The sequence below is a fragment of the Rhineura floridana genome, chromosome 2, assembly GCF_030035675.1.
Source record: "Rhineura floridana isolate rRhiFlo1 chromosome 2, rRhiFlo1.hap2, whole genome shotgun sequence".
NCBI lineage: Eukaryota > Metazoa > Chordata > Lepidosauria > Squamata > Rhineuridae > Rhineura > Rhineura floridana.
In genome coordinates this window covers 95,211,173-95,229,358 of record NC_084481.1, presented here as the reverse complement: position 1 = coordinate 95,229,358, position 18,186 = coordinate 95,211,173, and the positions used below count along the sequence as shown (strand labels likewise).

The window sequence follows — 18,186 nt, the reverse complement described above, 5'->3', positions numbered from 1 at the left end:
ATGGGCGCTGCCTGGTGAAACTTCAGGTGCTGGGAGATGTGACTGTCCTCTGGACAGGCTTTCCAAAGGGTAGGAGTAGTTTAGTGCCTTACATAGTTTTTTGTCTTTCCCAATAATGATTAAAAGCAAAAGAAATTTCTGCAAATGTGCTTAAATTAAATAACATAGATTGCAGAATTCAATTTTTCATGGCCTAGGATTTAAGTTACATTGGTGCAGCATTTTCATTTCTTCAGTGCATCTGTCCTGAGCTCTCCAGATAGGATAGACCATGTACAGGCAAGACAAATGGCTCCTGCCGTCTCCCACCACCTTTCCTCTTCCCAGGGCTTTTTCTCCCCAGCTCATAAAATCTTGCACTGCTGCTATCTGGTGACTCGCGTGTATGCCAGTTGTAGCAATTGAAAAGCTTGTTGGAGGAGCCTTGTCGCCCACCAACTTTACATTCCCAACTGTCTGTGTAAGCAGTACACTTTCAGAAAAAGAAAATCTGATATATTTAGTGTGATTTTTGGGAGGTGTACTTAGCCTTTTCAGTGCCAGTTGTTGAGAATTTCACGACAGCTGATCTCTTATACCGGTATATGGTATTCTGCTGTTCAGGTCTTGCATTTTAATCTGAGGTCAGTCAGGGTTGAGCTATACATTCAGGAGGGAAGAGCACACAATACAGCTCTCTGTGGACTGAGGCACTAGGAATCTTCTCCCTGACATATGCTAGCTTCTGTAGGTCGGTAGGTTTTGTACTTGGAGAAAACACTCAGATAGCTGATCCACCACCCACATTCAGAAGTAGCACTGTCTGCAGAAGGTTGGCGCTCACATTCATTTTCTGAAATGTGCAGATTGGCCCTGAATTTGTCTTTGAAAAGGTTTCCACTTGTTGCCAAGTTGAAATGACCGGAAATGGAGTTATTCTGGAGCAAGCCCACTTTCTGCTCAGTGTTCCGATGTCTGGTGTGTAAGCCTGGTGGTGTCTGTGAGCACTGCAGCCTTCATGTTTGTCTGGCTACTGTGCTCTCCTCCTGGCACCACTACTATAAATCTCTGGAGTGCAGTTTTCCACCTGGATCCACAATCTTTTGAGGCATTAGAGGACAGACTCAAACTTTAGGAGCCTGAGGATTATACGTTTTAGGAACCTTAGTACGTTCTGGGTAGCAGTAACTTCTCTGTCTTATCTTTCAGAGACACCTGTTCTTCCGGCACATTAACTGGGATGACTTGCTAGCCAGGAGAGTCGACCCACCCTTCCGGCCACCCCTGGTATGGCCACCATTCTCATTTTCCCTCCCTCCTTTCTATCCACTAGCCCACGTTTCAGCCCTGCTCCTAACAACATTTGCTCTTCTTAATCCTCAGCACTTTAATCCTGCATTGTAGCTCTGATAGTGCTGGTTTCTGAAGCTGAAACAGTAATTGCATTTGGCACCGTACACATACTTGTATTCCTTTGGTTATCTTTAAGCCATTATGCAGATACATTTTAAGTCATGTGCTTTATAGCTTCTCCTCCACTGCACATGGACATTGTTAGGTGCTGTGTAGATAAATTACCAGATAATTTTACTCTGGCCATCTTTGTTTAACCCCCTTAGGTAATTCAAATGCAGTTGCTAAATGAACTATGTGGCTCCTGTTACTATATGTACTAGAACAGCCCTGCCTCAACCTGGTAACCTCCATGTGTTTTGGACTGTAATTCATAAGAACACTCTGCTAGATCAGTCCAATCAATGGCCCATCTAGTCCAGTGTTCCATTCTCCAAGTGACCAACCAGGAGCCAATGGGAAGCCCATAAGCAGGACCTGAGTGCAAGAGCACTCTCCCCTTCTGCAGTTTCCAGCAACTGGTTTTCAGAAGCATACTGACTCCAACCATGGAGGCAGAGCATAGCCATCATGGCTCATAGCCATTGATCACCTTATTCTCTGTGTATTTGTCTAAGCCTCTTCAAAGCCATCCAAGTTGGTGGCCATCACTGCCTCCTGTGGGAGCGAATTCCATAGTTGAACTATGCACTGTGTGAAAACTTCCTTTTGTCTGCCCTGGATCTTCCAACAATCGGCTTCATTGGATGGTCATGAGTTCTAGTGTTGTGTGTGAGAGAGAAAAACTTCTCTATCCATTTTTTCCATGCCATGCATAATTTTACACACTTCTATCATGTCACCTCTTACTCACCTTTTCTCTATGTTAACAAGCCCCAAATGCTGCAACCTTCCATCAGCCACAGTCAGTATGGTCAGTGTTCAGTGACGATGGGAGTTGTAGTCCAAAATGTCTGAAGGGCACCAGGCTGGGGAAGGCTATACTAGAACCACCACGACATGTTTTGTGTTACCTGACCAAAAGAACACCTTTGGTTGTGTAGATCGTTGCTAAAATGGACTAGGACAGCTTTTCCAAACCGTTAGGTCTTGAGATGTTACTGGCCTACAGCTCCCATAACACCTGACCATTGGCCCTACTGCCTGGGTTGATGGGAACTGTAGCCCAGCAACATCTGAGGAGCCAAAGATTGGGAAAGGATGGACTAGAATTCTCAGTTTCCTCCTAACCATACATTGAAATGGTGGGGAAAGTCTAGGATGTGGACTGTGAGGAAAAAATGATGGTTAAAGGGTAGTATGGGGTAATTAATCCACACTGTGATCTTGAATATTTTACTCAAGATGATCCCCTGAGTTGTCGCCAAGAGTGGATATAGTACCTCTGGATTCCTCATGTATCCACTTACCAACTTATCCTTGCTAATAATCAGAGAGGAGGAAGGTATGGTGTCGACCCCTCTCCCTGGAACTCCTGCAGGGCCTCTTTCTGCATACCAATCCCCTTTCTCCTCTTCCCACCCATAGCAATCGGAAGATGATGTCAGCCAGTTTGACACCCGCTTCACCCGCCAGACGCCTGTGGATAGCCCTGACGATGTCTCCCTCAGTGAGAGCGCCAACCAGGCCTTCCTGGTAAGGGACGCCCAGCAGGAGATACCACAATGGGCAGGTGTTGGTGGCAGAGTCCTCCTCACCCCAAAGAAAGGGTTGCAGGGGGAAATTTGAGTCAAGTCCTGAGTTTGGCTAGGATCATAGCAGTGTTGACGAGCTGTTTCCCCTGCAGGGATTCACCTACGTAGCCCCATCAGTGTTGGAGAGCATCAGGGAAGGCTTTTCCTTCCAGCCCAAGCTGCGATCTCCTCGGCGTCTCAACAGCAGCCCCCGCACACCTATCAGGTAATGCTGGAGTGAGGGAGAGCCAAGAGGGGGCCTAGACTCTAGGGCGCATTCCTCATGGGATTAGCTCCTGGGAGAGTGAGAGCAGAATGGGCTGGGCTCTTTGCTTATCAAAAGAAATGCTGTCTTTGGTATCCCATCTCCAGAGAACCTCCTGTGCTACTTGCTGTTCTGTCTGGGGCTTGGAGCCCTCAGTATCATATTTGGAAGGGGGCGGGGGAGAGATATAGAAAAGACAGGGAGACAAGCAAGTGATTAAGTAAGTAATTGGTTTAACTCCAGCTCATGTTTTGCAGCCCATTAAAGTTCTCACCCTTTGAGGCCTTCAAGCCAAGCGCAACCACAGAACTGATGGAGTTGTCGCCACCCCCACTCACGCCTGTGCCAGAAGTCACTGCCCCGCTGCCCATCAAAACACCATCAGGCACCAAGAAGAAAAAACGCAGAGGGCGGGCACGGTAGTCAAGACAACAAGATCATTGGACTGTCTGCTGTGGCAGAGTGGAGCTCTCTGGCTGCCGTAGGGGGTGTGGGGGTTCGGAAATGGATAGAGCTGTGCCACAGGAACATCAAGCCCTGATTGGGGAGCATATTTTCTCTCCTGCTGCAAGGGGCCACCGTCCCTCCCAGCTGCCAGGGGCTGCCTGGTGTTGGTGCTTTTCTACTGTAGGGGATAATCCCTACGCGAGGTGCTTTCAGTTGAATATATAATGAATCATGATTGAAGAGGAGGGAGGTTGGGATGTCTAAAGGATCGGTCAGAAGGTGCCTGCCTTGAGCTGGATATGTTGTCATCTTACTAGCAGTGTGTTTTGCATGAGTGTGAACTGAGGCAGAATAGGCATTGCTGTAGTGGGCACAGTAAAAACATACAGTCTGGCTTTCTTCGCTGCTGCCAGATCTGTCACAGTTTATGGCTTAGGACATGCAGTCCAAGGGAGCAACTTTGGCAGGGTGGAAAGGATCAAGCTAATCCTCCTGGATGGAGTTGTACCTTCTCCAGGGAAATTTCCTCCCCTGTCTGCCTTTCCCAGTGCACACCAAGTGCTAAAAACTGCAGCTCCCTCCTCCCAACATCTCCCCAAATGGCTGTGGCAAGGTCTTCTCCCTATCAAGCGTCTCCTCTTTTGACACCCTTGGATGCGAGTGAATCCCAGATGTTGCCAACAGAATCATGATTGGCCAGAAAATGGGCTGGCAATTGCAAGGATTGACATAGTTATCTGTAAGGACTATTGCTATGATGCACGTGATACAATTAGAGTGGGAGAGCCAGGTAATAAGATCATAAGTAAGGTACTTTTAAAAAACCAAAAAACACAGGCTACGAGCAAGCAAATGCAGTGGTACAAGCAAGAACGGGAAAATAGGCATCATGGGCGAGGAGAAGCCTTGGCCATGTCTGTGGGGGAAGAGGGGGGCCTTGGATCTGTGGGGGGCCTGTCACCTGGGAGGCTGCGGCTGAGCACTGCCTTCAGGCCATAGTTGTCTTTGCGGTGAGCCCGACGGTGCCTTCTGTCCTGCTTCTAGAGAGCGGTGACGTGCAAATGTTTGCTGGAGTCCTCCCAGGCTGCTGTTCCAGAAAAAGAATGCAGATCACTAAGCAGGGCTTCTGCACTGCCCTCTGCTGCCCTTGTTGCCCCGTCTTTCTCCGAGGCCTCCTGCAGCCCTGCCTCTTCTGCTGGCTCAGGAGCATCCATCTCCTGGAATGCTTCCTCCTCCTCCTCCTCATTCTCATTGTCTTCCTGCTGGAGGAGCAGCTGCATCCCCTCTTCGCCCATATCAACTTGCTGCTTCTCTCCAAGCTCTTCGTCTCTGTGCTTCTCATCCTGGTATCCATGGGACAGCTCCTCAGGGAGTGCCTCCCCCCTAAGCTCTCGCCATTGGAGGATCATGCCCTGCAGCAGGCGCTGGGGATGGTACCTCCCTTCTGACTTCTGGCTCAGCCGACGCCACGCAAGGAACAGCAAGACGAGAAGGAGCAGCAGCAGACAGACTAACAAACTCACAGTAACATCATCACTGCTCTTGCCACCGCTGCCGCCTCTTTCTGAAGTCGCTTGCAGGGTTTTCACCGGAAACAGTAGGAGCATGATAGAGAGTGCATGGGTGAACCTGGGCCTCTGCAGGAAAAAAAAGAGCCAGGATGAGTCTCTAATTCTAGAATGACAATCCTGACTGTTGGTGTGCTCTCTTCAGTGGTGATGCTGTTCCCTGAGCTGTGTGGACTGTGGAATTCTGCCCTAAAAGCTCCCAGTTGCACAGTGTTAATTGTACTCTGATGTAGATGTCAAGGAGGGCACATGGATAAAGGTGAGATAGCAGGGCAATGCGATTCTTCGAAAGCTGTGTAGTTTTTAAGATGTTCACCAGCAACTGCCGCTACCTGTTGTGGCTAGGAGGGCTTGTAATTAAAGAAAAACAAAAGGGGCTCCTGGCCTTTGTGAACTTTGGGATTTTATTGAATGATCCAATTGATTTGCAGCATCAGCGAAGACTCACCAGCCACTATTTTGTTTACTTGCTATAATTTAATAGTAACGAGAGAAAAAAGCTACGATCGTTTCCTGATTTAGCGTTGTATTCAAGGTAGCATTAAGGAGATTGTTTTGTTCGTGCCTGACGGAACAATTTCCCCTCCTCCCCACCGCCACACTGTTCCAGGTTTTTTTCTGGCCCTCCAGAGATTTGGGGAGAGCAGGGGAGGTCCCATTGCCTTAGTGGGAATTGTTACACTGGCTTCTGCTAGCACTATGAGTTAGTTGACTACAGCCCAGTAACTCCATCCATATAGTCATATATCCCACCATAGAAAAGAATTTATAGCCAAGAAAAGCTTAATTCTGTGGCTATAAATTGGGCTCCTTTAAGAAAATGTACACTTGGGTTTTTTGCATATTTTCCTTGCTGTTCTTCCTGTTTTTGCATAACTTATTTAATGTATTAGGGAGGGACAAGGAACGATGTATGGTCTCTGGCAACTGGAAGTTGTCTTCAGCAACTACTGTGGCTTTGAGAGTTTAGCAGGTGCTACCTCCATGTTTTCTCATCCTTATGAGTATGAAGATATATGCTAAGGCATATATTTTAAAAGTGGAGTTCCCTCCAAAGCCACACTCAATCTTCTGTCATGGCATTTAGCCCCAACCTTTGCTTCAGGAGGCAGGAGCTCTGTTGGTTCAGTGTTTCAGCCTTTGCTGGTATCTACCAGACTATAGCAAGGACAATGCCTGAAAAGGAATGTACTATCCTGTCCAGATGGTCAGTATGTTGGGTAGGGGAAGAGGGTATCTTCTCTTCCTTGTGACCTTCCCCATTCTATCTTGTGAGGTAGGAAGGAAAACAGTGCCAGATATCACATTTTGTAGTTAACATGAAATACCGGGTCCATTTGGTTGGACTTGGGAAGGTCCAGGTTATGCCATGGGAAATTTTTTTGCAATGGTAAATGTCCTGTTAGAAGCGTGGAAGGAAGTGGTTTGCTGAAGCAGACTGCAAGGAGTGTAGACTGTCTTGGTTTGGTCAGCTGCTACATAGTCACGCCTCTGTCTTTGGAGTTTAAGCTGTGTTGGTACACTGGCACCAATGGAATACAGGCTGAGGGACAGGTCTCCTTTGAATTTAGCCTCTGTTCCTTTTCTATCTCTTTCCCCTAAGTAAAGCCACTGAATGTAATTACAGCAGTGAAGGAAAGGTTTAATACTATCAATTGAAGAATAAGATAGGGGAGAGTATTAGGGTTAGAGAGACACTCCAAATCTATCTTGGGAAGCAGCCTGCATAGCTTCTAATGCAAGCTTTAACTAACCTCAGCCTTGGAGAACTATATCCAATTGACTCCTTCCCCCCCTCCCCACTTATATGCACACACATGCCCTTCCTTGATGCGGCAAAGGGTGTTCTGAGCAATTCTTCGGAGGAAATCTTACTTCCCCTTGAAGAGTTGCTTTTTGTACTCGAGGAGATAAAATGGTCGCCAATGTGTAGGATTTTTCATGGATGAAATCCATTGAGACAAAATGTGACTGTTTGAGCAAGATGCCCTGCATTAACAAACTGATTATTCCCCTTTTGTTCACTGAGATTTCCCAAGGTGAGGCTATTTGAGGGGAATTTCTTCATTTTGACTGTTTTGTGTTCAAATTCAAATTGGTCTGTACCTGAACAATAGAGTTTAGCTTTGACCCTAAAACCAAAGATAGCAACCAAGGTGACTGACACTAACGCCTTACAAGTATAATCTGCCCATACACCCACAACCAGTTTTGAAGACATTTTATTGTACAGTATCCATTTGTGTGCACTCATAATATACCTCTGCTTTTGCCCATTTAGATTCCGTCAAACTTCAGGGAAATAAGCAGCTGTTAAGACTCTGTAAAATGGACATGGAGTCTTGTTTTGCCTCTACTATATTACTGTTTCCATAGCTATAAACCTTTCATTGTTCTTACCACGACATGTTGCATACTAGGATGTATTTTAGCAGCCAATTTAAATGCTTAACAAATTTTCAAATGCCAACAAATTTTAATACTCAGATATTACATACGATATGAAACTATATATTTTACGCTGATTTTGCATTGTTGCCCAAAATATATTTCAACTGGCCATTAGCTTTGGCTTCTAAAAACCTTGAAGTAAGTTAGGCCCAATATCAGTTTGTTATCAACATTAACACGAGGCTGCAAGGGCAAGTTGGCTGTCACTTTAATTTTGGGGTGAAAACTGAAGTGTACTGCCTAGGTCAGGGGTCGTCAATGCCATTGTGCCCTCAAAAGATCTCAGTAAACATCCACAACGCACAAGAGACTGTTTGCTCTTCCTGCTCATTGCCTGTTTGTATTGGCTTAGTCTCTCCTACACTAAACATGCCCACATTTTATTGGATGCTGGGACTAAACACCCACCCTTTCTTCTGTTCTGAACAGAGGAGAGGTGCAAAGGGCTTCTCTCTCTGATGTAGTATGGTGGTGGCAGCCACACCTGCACTGTTTTGTGGTCCTGACTTGTTTTGTGGGTTTTTTAGGCGTAGCAACCATTTTGTTATGTCATGCCCCAGAGCAACCATTTTGTGAGTGATGCCCACCGCACTTCCTTAAAATTTCAAATGTGCTCATTGGCAATCCTTGACTTAAATACAGATTTGAATTCAGCAAGCAAATTCGCTCAACAATAGCTTCAAAATATGAGGAACCTGCTGTTAGCTATGTTAAGTACCAATGATTACCTGAATTTAGGCTAGGAAATAAACTATTCTCTCCCTCCTCACCCTGCCTCCCAAAAATCCTGTCTATGGACTAGAAGCTCTGTGAAGACACCTTGCTGAATAGAATGGTGACAACTACAAAAATATAGAAAAGTCATTGTTAATAGTCATTTGTTGCACATGTGCAATCTCTGGTAAATTTACGGCATTGTACTGCTAGGGGCTTCTCCCCCCCCCCACCCAAAGCAAGATATCAATATGTTAGAGAGCTATGTCCATATGTATTATGGGTGGGCCTTAATGTTAGCCTTTCATCACACCTTTTAAGCATTTTCAAGGAGTACCAGCTTTGGTGGGCTACTGTTCTTTATTACTGAGCATTATTAGGGGACACAGTTATTTCTGCCATTTTGCTGTAGAATCTATACAGCAGATACTACTCCCTTCCACTGTAATGGCTATTTCTGAGTAACACTACAAAGCAAAGACTGGGAACCTGCGGGCCTCCAGCAGTTGGTAAACTATAGCTTGTGTAATCCCTGACCAGTACTGCTGGCTAGAGCTCATGACAGTTAAAATCCAGGGACGGCTGGCTGGTTCTGCATTCCCTATCATTGGTGTAAAGCAGGAGACTGCAGTAGAAGAGACATTTCTAGAGAAAAACGAGGGAAAGTAAGTAACGAGCTCTTATTCCACCCCCTATTCAAGGGAACAGCTTTACCAACTAAGAACTGAAGGTGAGAAAACATCTAGTTCTCATATTCCTTAACAAATGGTATCTAGCCATAAGGACAGGTGGTCTTGCTACGCACCATAGCTCCTGGCTAGCAAACCTTTGGCTTTCTATGCTGGCTGGGGCTGCTGGGACTTGTAGCCCAACAGCTTCTGAAGGCCAAAGGTTCACTAACCCTGCCATTACTAACAAAGGGCCCAAAAGAGGTCAGCATGAGAAGAGTTTCATTGGTATCAGGTTGCAGCAGGAGGTTCTCTAGCCTAGAAACAGAAATGGCACCGGATGGAGCCATGGCACTTAGAGCAGGCAAAACACAATCAAAGGAAACAGGACTGGCAACAAGGACAGCCAGACAGCCATGTGTCATAAAAATTGGTCAGTAGAATAAGGAGAGAACGCAGCATAAAGGCCTATAAGCAGTGTGGGAGGGGGGGAAACCCTTCTAATGCTGCAATGCTTGGTTTTCCCACAGCAGCAGGAGCTACCTTTAAGAGCTTTTGCTGCTTCTGAGTAGTCTCAAATGCTGGCATGAAGAGAATGTGGCACTTGAAGGCTGTTCTAGAATTATTTTAAAACTTTCTATGCAGCCGTTTCACTTAAGAATGTGCCAGAGGCAGCCCTTTCTCCCCACTTGCACGAAACAAGCAGCAGTTGCCAAACTTCTTGCCCTCCCTGCCATGGGCCATTTAATTATTTTTCTGCTTGTATTCTTACTGCTTCCTTTATTCTATATATTCTCTACAATCCAAATTGCAATAAATAAAATACAGGATAAGAAATAAAAGGCAGCAATAAAACACAAACAATCCAGACATGTCATGGACCACCAGAATGAAGCTCCACAGTTTGGGAGCCCCTGTTCTGGAGCAACAGGACGAAGTCCACTGCATTTTTCCCCTAGCGTCAGAAGAGAGAGCAAGATAAAATAAGCTCCCTGGCCGACCAAGGATGGGCATACCTGCACCTTGTTAGGAGCATTAAAGCAGCCTGTGCAAATAGCAGCTCCCTTATCCTTTCTTTTCCACCATCATAGCACTTCCTAACCTTTCTTGGAGAGCCCGGTGCCTCCTTGCTGAAGCTGAAGACTCACAAATTAAGCAGGCCAGGTTGCAGAAGAAGAGAGGACAAGTTCAAGCCTTAGCCAGCTGCCAATTCTGGCTCATAGCTACTCTTGAGAAGGACTCATTCTGGTTTCTAAAAGCGGCAGCCACTGTTGTCCTGTCCAGTAGGGGCAAGCAACTTTGGCATCACCATCGCTACCCCCACCCTTTCAAAATCGATCTCCAGCCCTGCTGGATCTGCTTCCTTTCTTACCATCATCGGGAGTGGCGTACTCTTTGCTCTGCTGTGCTGCATGGAGCCTTGAGAAAAAATGAATCTTTGCAAGCAGTGGCCCTGTGTGTGGACTGGGGGAGGGAAGTGTTTCCTGTCTCTGTCTATCATCCTGTGCCAAGAAGTCACTGCAAAGCTTTGCTCAGTGACAGATGCAAAAAAGTCAACCCTCTACCTATTTTGAGAAGTTCAACTACTATAGGGCTTAAGTGGAATTTCCCCATTGTCATTTATAAACATTTCTCATTTTGTTTTACCAAATGACAAAGGCTATGGGCTTAGTACAAAAGGCAACATGGGGAGAAGAAAACCAGAATTGGGTCAAAATCTATTAAGCAAATTTGTCTTCCATGTTGTTATATGCTTTCAAGTCAATTACTACTGATGGTGACCTTATGAATCTTTTGGATATGTTAATAGGGTTTTCATGGTAAGAGGTATTCATTCTGCTTAAATAGAAAAAGGAGGGAGATATGAAATGTACCAAATCAAGTACTTTGGACAGCAGTCAATACCTGCCCCACCCACCTTATCACCATAGTTTTAGGACCTGGGCAGGAAGTAATCTCTTCACTTTCCCCGCTCCATGGCCCTTACCCACACACCAGAGGATAAACAGATAGTGGTTGGCCATTTCTATATCCCATCAGCCTTTCACGTCTCCACAGTGAGCATAGATCACAAACTGGTATCGGTCCCAGGAACCTGAGGCTTTAGTGCAGCAGTGACACTTTGCGTACATTGTTTGCATTCTCCCTACAGTGCTATTTCCTGCAGGCTCAGGCAACAGAGATGCCTCCGTTCAACAGTACCAACCGCAAGCTTCCTGCCAGCCCCAGAAGATCTCATGCTGCTTGGTCCAGGACAGGAAGAGCAGCACACCTGCACACCTACACTCTTCTGGGGAAAGTTAAAGCACAGCTGGTGCCTGCAGCATACATACATTTTGGTAGAAATCAAACTAGCTTTTCCAGAAGGTACAAAAGATGTTGGGAGCTGGGTAACTCACATGACTAGCACCTTCTCTGCCTGTTAGCCATTGAGTGCATGGAGGGTAGTTGGAAGCTTTCCAAATTATTGTACTTTTAAAACATAGGCTTCTTTTCAGCAAAAGCTGAGAGCATACAATTCATTGTTGTATTTTTAAATGGTGGAAACAACAAAGCAGTGTAATTAATATATAGCAAATGATATTGTTGCATGCCACCCCAATCTCTAAGCTGTGAGAGATTTCCAGGGGTCCCTGTGCTTGCCCAGGGTTTGGTTTCCTTGGAAAGAAGGTCAGCAGAGTCTGTAATGTCTTTAAGAAATATGGTTTATTTATTTACACACATTCCAACCTGAGCTTAGGATGGAGGGGTTCAAGGCATCAGCAGTCCAGCAGATCTTGTATTTTCCATCAGGCTTACAGGAGGCACCCCAAAGCCATGGTGCAGAGAGCCAGTCTCTCTGCCTGCCTCCAGTCATCAGCCCTTCCTCAGACTCACTCCAAAAAACCACAAACCTCTCCTTGCCCTCAGGAAGGGGGGGGGGCTCTCCTGAAATGTTTCAATAACAATAGGATCTCCCTGACTCATTCGCCAGCTAATAGGCCCATTAACGATCTGGCCAGCAGAGCAGATTTCTCATCTCCAGGTGCAGGGTTCCAAATCAGAGGCTGAAGGGGACTCATAGAAATCATCTATCTCAACCCCCAAACCCATAACAATATGGTCTTTCAGCAAATTTCAAAATGTTGGAGGAAGCTAGAGATATACCACCCTCCTTAATGAGAGTTTGGAACTTGCAGCTAATGGCAGGAAGATAATGTCAGAAGTTTGCAAAGTTTTCTTAGCATTCTCTACGTATGCTCTATACTTGTCTCCCTACAGCAGGAGGAATCTTTGGCCCTCCAGGTGTTGCTGAATTATGACTCCTATCAGCCCCAACAAGCATGGCCAATGGCCTGGGGTGATCATCCTGCCATTAGCCACAAATTCCAAATGCTCATTAAAGGGAGTGTCACTCAGACACATTGCAATAGTCCAAAGCAAGATGTGACCAAGGCATGTGCAACAGTGGCTAGACCTGCCTTCTCTGGGGAAGGCTGCAGCTGGCACATCAACATGAGCTGTAAGAAGGGCACCCCTTGCAAAAACTGCCATCTGGCCATATAAGAGGTCCAGGAGTACTCTTAAGATACAAACCTCTTTCTGCAGAGCTCATGCTACCCAATCTAAAAGCAGCTGTTGTCACTAAACCCTGTTCTGCTTACCTACAAACCAAAAACATTTGTGCCTTGTCTGGGTTAAGTGTCTGTTAGACCACATCTAGCCAGCCAAAGAATCCAGATACTTCCAGCCTCCCTCCAATCTGATGAAAGAGAAAGAACTGAGCATTGTCCACATACTGGTGATACATTTCCAGATGACCTCTCCCAATAGTTTCCTGCATATCATGGATGGGGAACCAGGGACCCTTCAGATGTTAAGACTACAACTCCCATCATCCCTGACCCTTCACTGGCTGGGGTGAATGGGAGTCACAGCCCAACAACATTAGAGCAGCCTTTCCCAACCAGTGTGCCTCCAGATGTTGTTGGACCACAATTCCCATCTTTCCTGACCATTGGCAATGCTGGCTGAGGCTGATGGGAGTTGTGGTCCAACAATATCTGGAGGCACACTGGTTGGGAAAGGCTGATCTAGAGGGCCAGTCACCCTCCAGAAGCTAAACCGGGCAGAGGACAAGATGGAATACTCAAACTTCTCAAAGGGCAAGGAGAAGAGTAGTTTCCCCCCCATCCACTCCCCAGGATCTTCTTGAAGTAGATCTAGAGCTAGCACAAAGCAATGCCCCTGCCTATGACCAAACTAGCCAGCCAGTCTAGAATACCATGCCCAATGTTACACAGAAAGCCACTGAAAGGTCCAGCGGAACCAAACAGGGATGCACTCCCTCATCTCATTCCCACTGTAGGGCATTCACCAAGATGACCAAGGCAGTCCCATACAGGCAGGAGGCTGGACTTAAGCAGACCAAGATAAATCAGTTTAATTCCAAGAACACCTGGACATGGTCCACCATCAGACATGGAAAAAACCTCAGAAAGGGGTATTAAACTGGCTGGAATGGAGGAGTGCAGAGGGGACTTAACTTATGATCTCGCTACAGCTCCCTTTAGAGCCACTGGAATATTGCCCTGATGACAGGAAAGGCTCTGGGGCAGCCTTTCCCAACCGGTGTGCCGCCAGATGTTGTTGGACCACAACTCCCATCTGCCTCAGCCATTGGCAATGCTGGCTGAGGCTGATGGGAGTTGTGGTCCAACAACATCTGGAGGCAGACTGGTTGGGAAAGGCTGCTCTGGAGAGTCATTGCCTGTCAGAGTCTCTTGCACTAGATAAACAGACTGACTGACCTAGTAGGGCAAGACAACTTCCTATTAAGTATTTCTACATTTCTTCCAATCATTTGCGCCATGCGACCTCCAGCTGTTTTAAGAATATTTTCCGCATCCTTGGGGCATCTAACACAGAGGGTATTCATTTAAAAACAAAAAACAGGACAAGCTGGAACCTCTGGCATGTTCCCAGACTTCACAATCAACTTGGAGTCAAGCTGGAACAGATCCAAGCCATGTTATCGGCCAAGTATTTTGCACACTGGACACATCAGGCTTCTGAAAGTTCATCACCTCCTTCACAAGGACGAAGATGGTAACAAGTTTCCTTACCACTCAGAAAACTTCTGCTGGAAGATGCACTGGTAGCAAAGCTGTACGAGTTCACCACCACCACCACCATGGAGCAGGCTACAGCCCAAGGGCCAAATTTCTCCAGGGCACACCTCTTCAGCCCATACTCACCAGCCCTGCTTTGCATCAACGGTTTTTGCCTCACTAAATGCGTCTTTGAACTCTGGTAACATTTCATTAGGTCATATATTTAAAGCCCTCTTCTACTCTACTACTTTTAACCACCATGTGTCCCCTGCTACCCCCCCCAAAAGGATCCTGGGAACCAGTTTGTTAAGAGTGCTGAGAGGGTCCCCTCACAGAGCCACAATTCCCAGCACCTTTAGCAAACTTCAGTTCCCAGGATTTTGCGGGGAGAGGCAAGACTGTTAAAGTGGTATAAGCATGCTTCAAATGTACGGTGTCTGACCTTGCTTGCTTTGATGAAGGAGAGGATGTGTGAGTAAATTAATCTTATATACTCCAGCCAATTTTGCTCCTGCCCCTTCCATCACAAGCATATGCCCCTTGGAAGGTTGCCGAGAAAGCAGCCTTGGGCTGAAAAAGGTTCCCCACCCCTGCTGTCACGTCATCACCCCTGCCATTGAATCGCTCACAGTTCCATACCAAACCAGTACAAAACTTAACATGTAGGCTGCATTCAGAAGTACATGTTCCTATTTATCCATGTTAGGCACATGCCCGTGTGAGACAGCTGCAGAGCACACTCTTCACTTGCACATGCCCACGCCTGGATGGTCCACGTTCAGGAGAACTTAACGAGGGATGCAGTACTGAAAGTGAAGAAAGCACAATTCTTTCACCTCCAACGAGGGTTTCCTAAAACAAATGCAAGCACTGGACCGGATAAGGCAAATACCAAATAAAAAAAGGTCTTGGTGAGAAATTGAGAGGCAATGTGTCAAGAGACAACATGAAGCTTGAAAGCCAAGGTCCAATAGGCAGAAGAGCCCCCTAATGGACAGTGACAGCATACCTTTCTTTAGGGACCTAGTTGTTTTAGATTCTGAGTAGTGAGGTACAGGAGCCAGTGTGGTGTAGTGGTTAGAGTGTTGGACTACGACCTGGGAGACCAGGGTTCGAATCCCTACACAGCCATGAAGCTCACTGGGTGACCTTGGGCCATTCACTGCCTCTCAGCCTCTAGGGAAGGCAATGGTAAAACCACCTCTGAATAAAGCTTACCCTGAAAACCCTATTCACAGGGTCGCCATAAGTCAAAATTGACTTGAAGGCAGTCCATTTCCATTTTCAGTGAGGTATAGAAAGAATCTGGAATACAAGGATATATAAATCTCTATAGACTATCCGGATACTGGCAAACTAAAACCCAGATTGTATTTGTTCCAGCAACCAGCATAATGGAAAGTGGAGGAAACATGGAGAAGCCTGACATGAACAGTCAAAGGGCAACTATTAAGCAAGCCTGTTTCCCATCTGGAGAACCACCTGTTCCTCCTTTAAGCAGGGATTTCACCGGTTTAATATCTAAGCTGGTATTTAGTAGACAAGAGCTTGCTGTTTATGCTTTGTCCAAGAGGGCAGACTTTTTCCTAACATTTCACTTTCTTCCAGAAAAGGACAGCTTTATTTCATCCATTGTCTCTAGTACATAAACCTCCAACCTTGTTCCCTTTTAAAACAAAGTAGTACGCTTGCTCTCATTTCTTTCAAAAGTAGCAAGCAAGCATGCATTGTAGCTTGTTTAAAAATACAGATTAAAAGTAACAGAAAATGACCTTTTTACCGTTCAAAATAAAAATGGAGCAACCATTGGGAAAAGTCTGAATAGTTGTAAGTTTTCAGGAAATGCAAGCCACTTTGAAATCCAGTATACACATAAAACTAGCCAAGCAATCTTCCAATTAAGAATTGTTAAAAGTTCTGGTGAGAAAGCCATGTTATATATTAGACTCTCTCTCTCTCTCCCCTGTCCATTTACAGTTTGGTTCCCCAACCCAAAAGATTTGTGCATATGCACACTCCAATCATTTCCTAATATTTATTGAAAAAGACTAAAGATTAGAATTTCAAGAGGAGTTTTTCCTGCAGACATCCAACACACCGGTGTCCTTCCTAGATTCTTTAGTCAGTGGCAGCTGCAACTAAGTTGAAACTCAAGAGTTATTGCCTGGTGTGTTGGGTTTTCCTATCATAATGCAGGTGGGACCACCAGAAATGTTCCGGAAGGAAGCAAATGTTCCCGGAAAGAGCCTGCACTTACCTTGAGTTCATCTCCATGTCTGTGGGAAGAGGGGGCAACAACAGACTTGCGCACACAGCTGTGGCTTTATAAAGACTTTTATTTGGAATGAAAATATAGATTATTGACCCTGAATAATTTCTTTCCCCTCCCCCCTCACATAAGTAATCAGAACCTGCTTTGCTTATGTGGGCTAGAGAGAGAGAGAGAGAGGAGCGCTCCCAGAGACAACAGACTTGGGGACTGTGACTGGATGGCAGATTCTTTCATAGTCAGGCCCCACTGGTCTCCTGCATGGTCTCTTTGCAAAAAGAAAAAAAATCCAGGCAAGGAAGCAGAAGAATCCTCAACAGGATCTCAGTGGCGCTAGCAGGGAAAATGGAGAGAAGAGGCGTGGGCCATAGGAGGCACTGGCTTCTAATAAACCACAAATCTACCTGCCACAAGAGATTGGGAAGGGGAATCCCAGCCTTCTCTCCAGTGGAACGCATGGGTATGTCAGACTGAGCAGTTAGCCAGTCCTGATCCCCACAGGGGGACATACAGGCCAACCCCAGCCATGGGAATGCAGATAGCGTCAGAGGGACACAGACCAGAATAAAGCAAAGGGACAGATGTGGGGAGACCAGCACATCGCCCCTAGGATTATATGGGGTGTGGGAGGAAGAGGAGATTTGGTCCAAGACAAAACCCAAGAAATATTCCCAGTAGCAGCAAGAGGGGGCAAGTCCCTGTCTCACGCCACAGGGCAGGATGAGGCAGTGTAAAAAGGGTGAAGCATTTAAGAAGATCCATGTTGGTGAGGTCTCCTCAATGGGGTAAGCCCCCCCTGCTAGACATCGCCGTTCTCAAGGCGGCTCAGCTGCTCCTCTAGCCGCACAATGCGCTCACCTTGAGCAGCCACAAGTGCTCGCAGTGACGCCACCTCACGCAGCACTTCTTCAATAATCTGTCCACCTTCCTGCAAAAAGGAAAATGGTGTCACACTGCTCTTCCCCAACACACCCATGATCCCAGCTCTTCAGCTCAGAACAACCTGATGACGTGTGCTTCCGGAATCAAGCAGGCCAAATTTTTATATTGACAGTATTACTTGCGCCTCTTCCCCCTTCCCCTGGGTGTGTTGTGTATATGCACATCTGCATGCACAAACATGTTGGGGAGGAGGGAAGGAACTGGATAAAGCAATGCTAGCAAGTTCTTCCAAGCTGCATCAACACACCCACACACAAGAGTATTCTACCACAATTTTATGGAAACCATTAGAAAGATGCAGGCTATTATAATACTTTCAAAGAAATAAATCCTCAGCAGACTGGCCTACTTCATAGGATCTGCTATAAAGAGCATTTAGAAATTTGTGTCAAAGAACTAAAGCAGCCTCGTATTTAACAATCTGCCTGGTAGCCATTGGCAAGGGGGCTTCCTTTCCTCTGCAGTCAGCATAGAAATGCGGACGACTAGCTACTTAGAAGCTAGTAAGAACAGAATTGGAGCCCTGCTGGATCAGGCTAACGACTCATCTTGTCGAGCATCCTGTTTTCACAGTGGCCAACCAGATGCCATGGGGAAGCCCAGAACAGCACTCTCCCCAACTGTGATTCCCAGCAACTAACCATCAGAGGCATACTGTCTCCAACAGGGGAGGCAGAACATAGCCATGAGGTTCTCAAATCCTCTTTTAAACCCATCCAAGTTGTTAATCTCAGTAGTCTTATTTGCAAGGCTGGATTAAAGCT

The 18,186-nt window shown here is 46.2% G+C and overlaps 3 protein-coding genes across 6 annotated transcripts in view; 1 reads left to right on the top strand and 2 right to left on the bottom strand.

Moving 5' to 3' along the window:
- Positions 1-7,795, top strand: part of RPS6KB2 (ribosomal protein S6 kinase B2) — a 20,097-nt gene extending 12,302 nt beyond the window's left edge. The window contains exons 12-15 of one of the 2 annotated variants that reach the window (XM_061609525.1): positions 1,189-1,266; positions 2,860-2,967; positions 3,119-3,231; positions 3,528-7,795. In XM_061609525.1, coding sequence (XP_061465509.1) covers positions 1,189-1,266; positions 2,860-2,967; positions 3,119-3,231; positions 3,528-3,693 — 465 coding nt within the window. In that variant the 3' untranslated portion in view covers positions 3,694-7,795. Of the gene's footprint in view, positions 1-1,188; positions 1,267-2,859; positions 2,968-3,118; positions 3,232-3,513 lie in introns of both variants that reach the window. The other variant, XM_061609526.1, reaches the window with a different exon arrangement.
- On the bottom strand, positions 4,512-17,242 carry PTPRCAP (protein tyrosine phosphatase receptor type C associated protein). The gene is made up of 3 exons (XM_061612718.1): positions 17,188-17,242; positions 16,469-16,487; positions 4,512-5,424 (listed from the first exon to the last, which is right to left on the bottom strand). The coding sequence occupies exons 1-3, from the start codon at positions 17,240-17,242 to the stop codon at positions 4,758-4,760; spliced, it is 741 nt and encodes a 246-aa protein (XP_061468702.1). The 3' UTR covers positions 4,512-4,757.
- CORO1B (coronin 1B) overlaps positions 16,530-18,186 on the bottom strand; it is a 16,061-nt gene continuing 14,404 nt past the window's right edge. For all 3 annotated transcript variants that reach the window (XM_061609521.1, XM_061609519.1, XM_061609520.1), the window contains one exon: positions 16,530-17,408. In XM_061609521.1, the coding sequence (XP_061465505.1) occupies positions 17,280-17,408 (129 nt within the window). In that variant the 3' untranslated portion in view covers positions 16,530-17,279. The remainder of the gene's footprint in view (positions 17,409-18,186) is intronic.

What these genes read in the sequence shown, in the direction of transcription:
- PTPRCAP (XM_061612718.1), bottom strand. Translation starts at nt 17,242, where the DNA reads ATGGATCTTCTTAAATGCTTCACCCTTTTTACACTGCCTCATCCTGCC.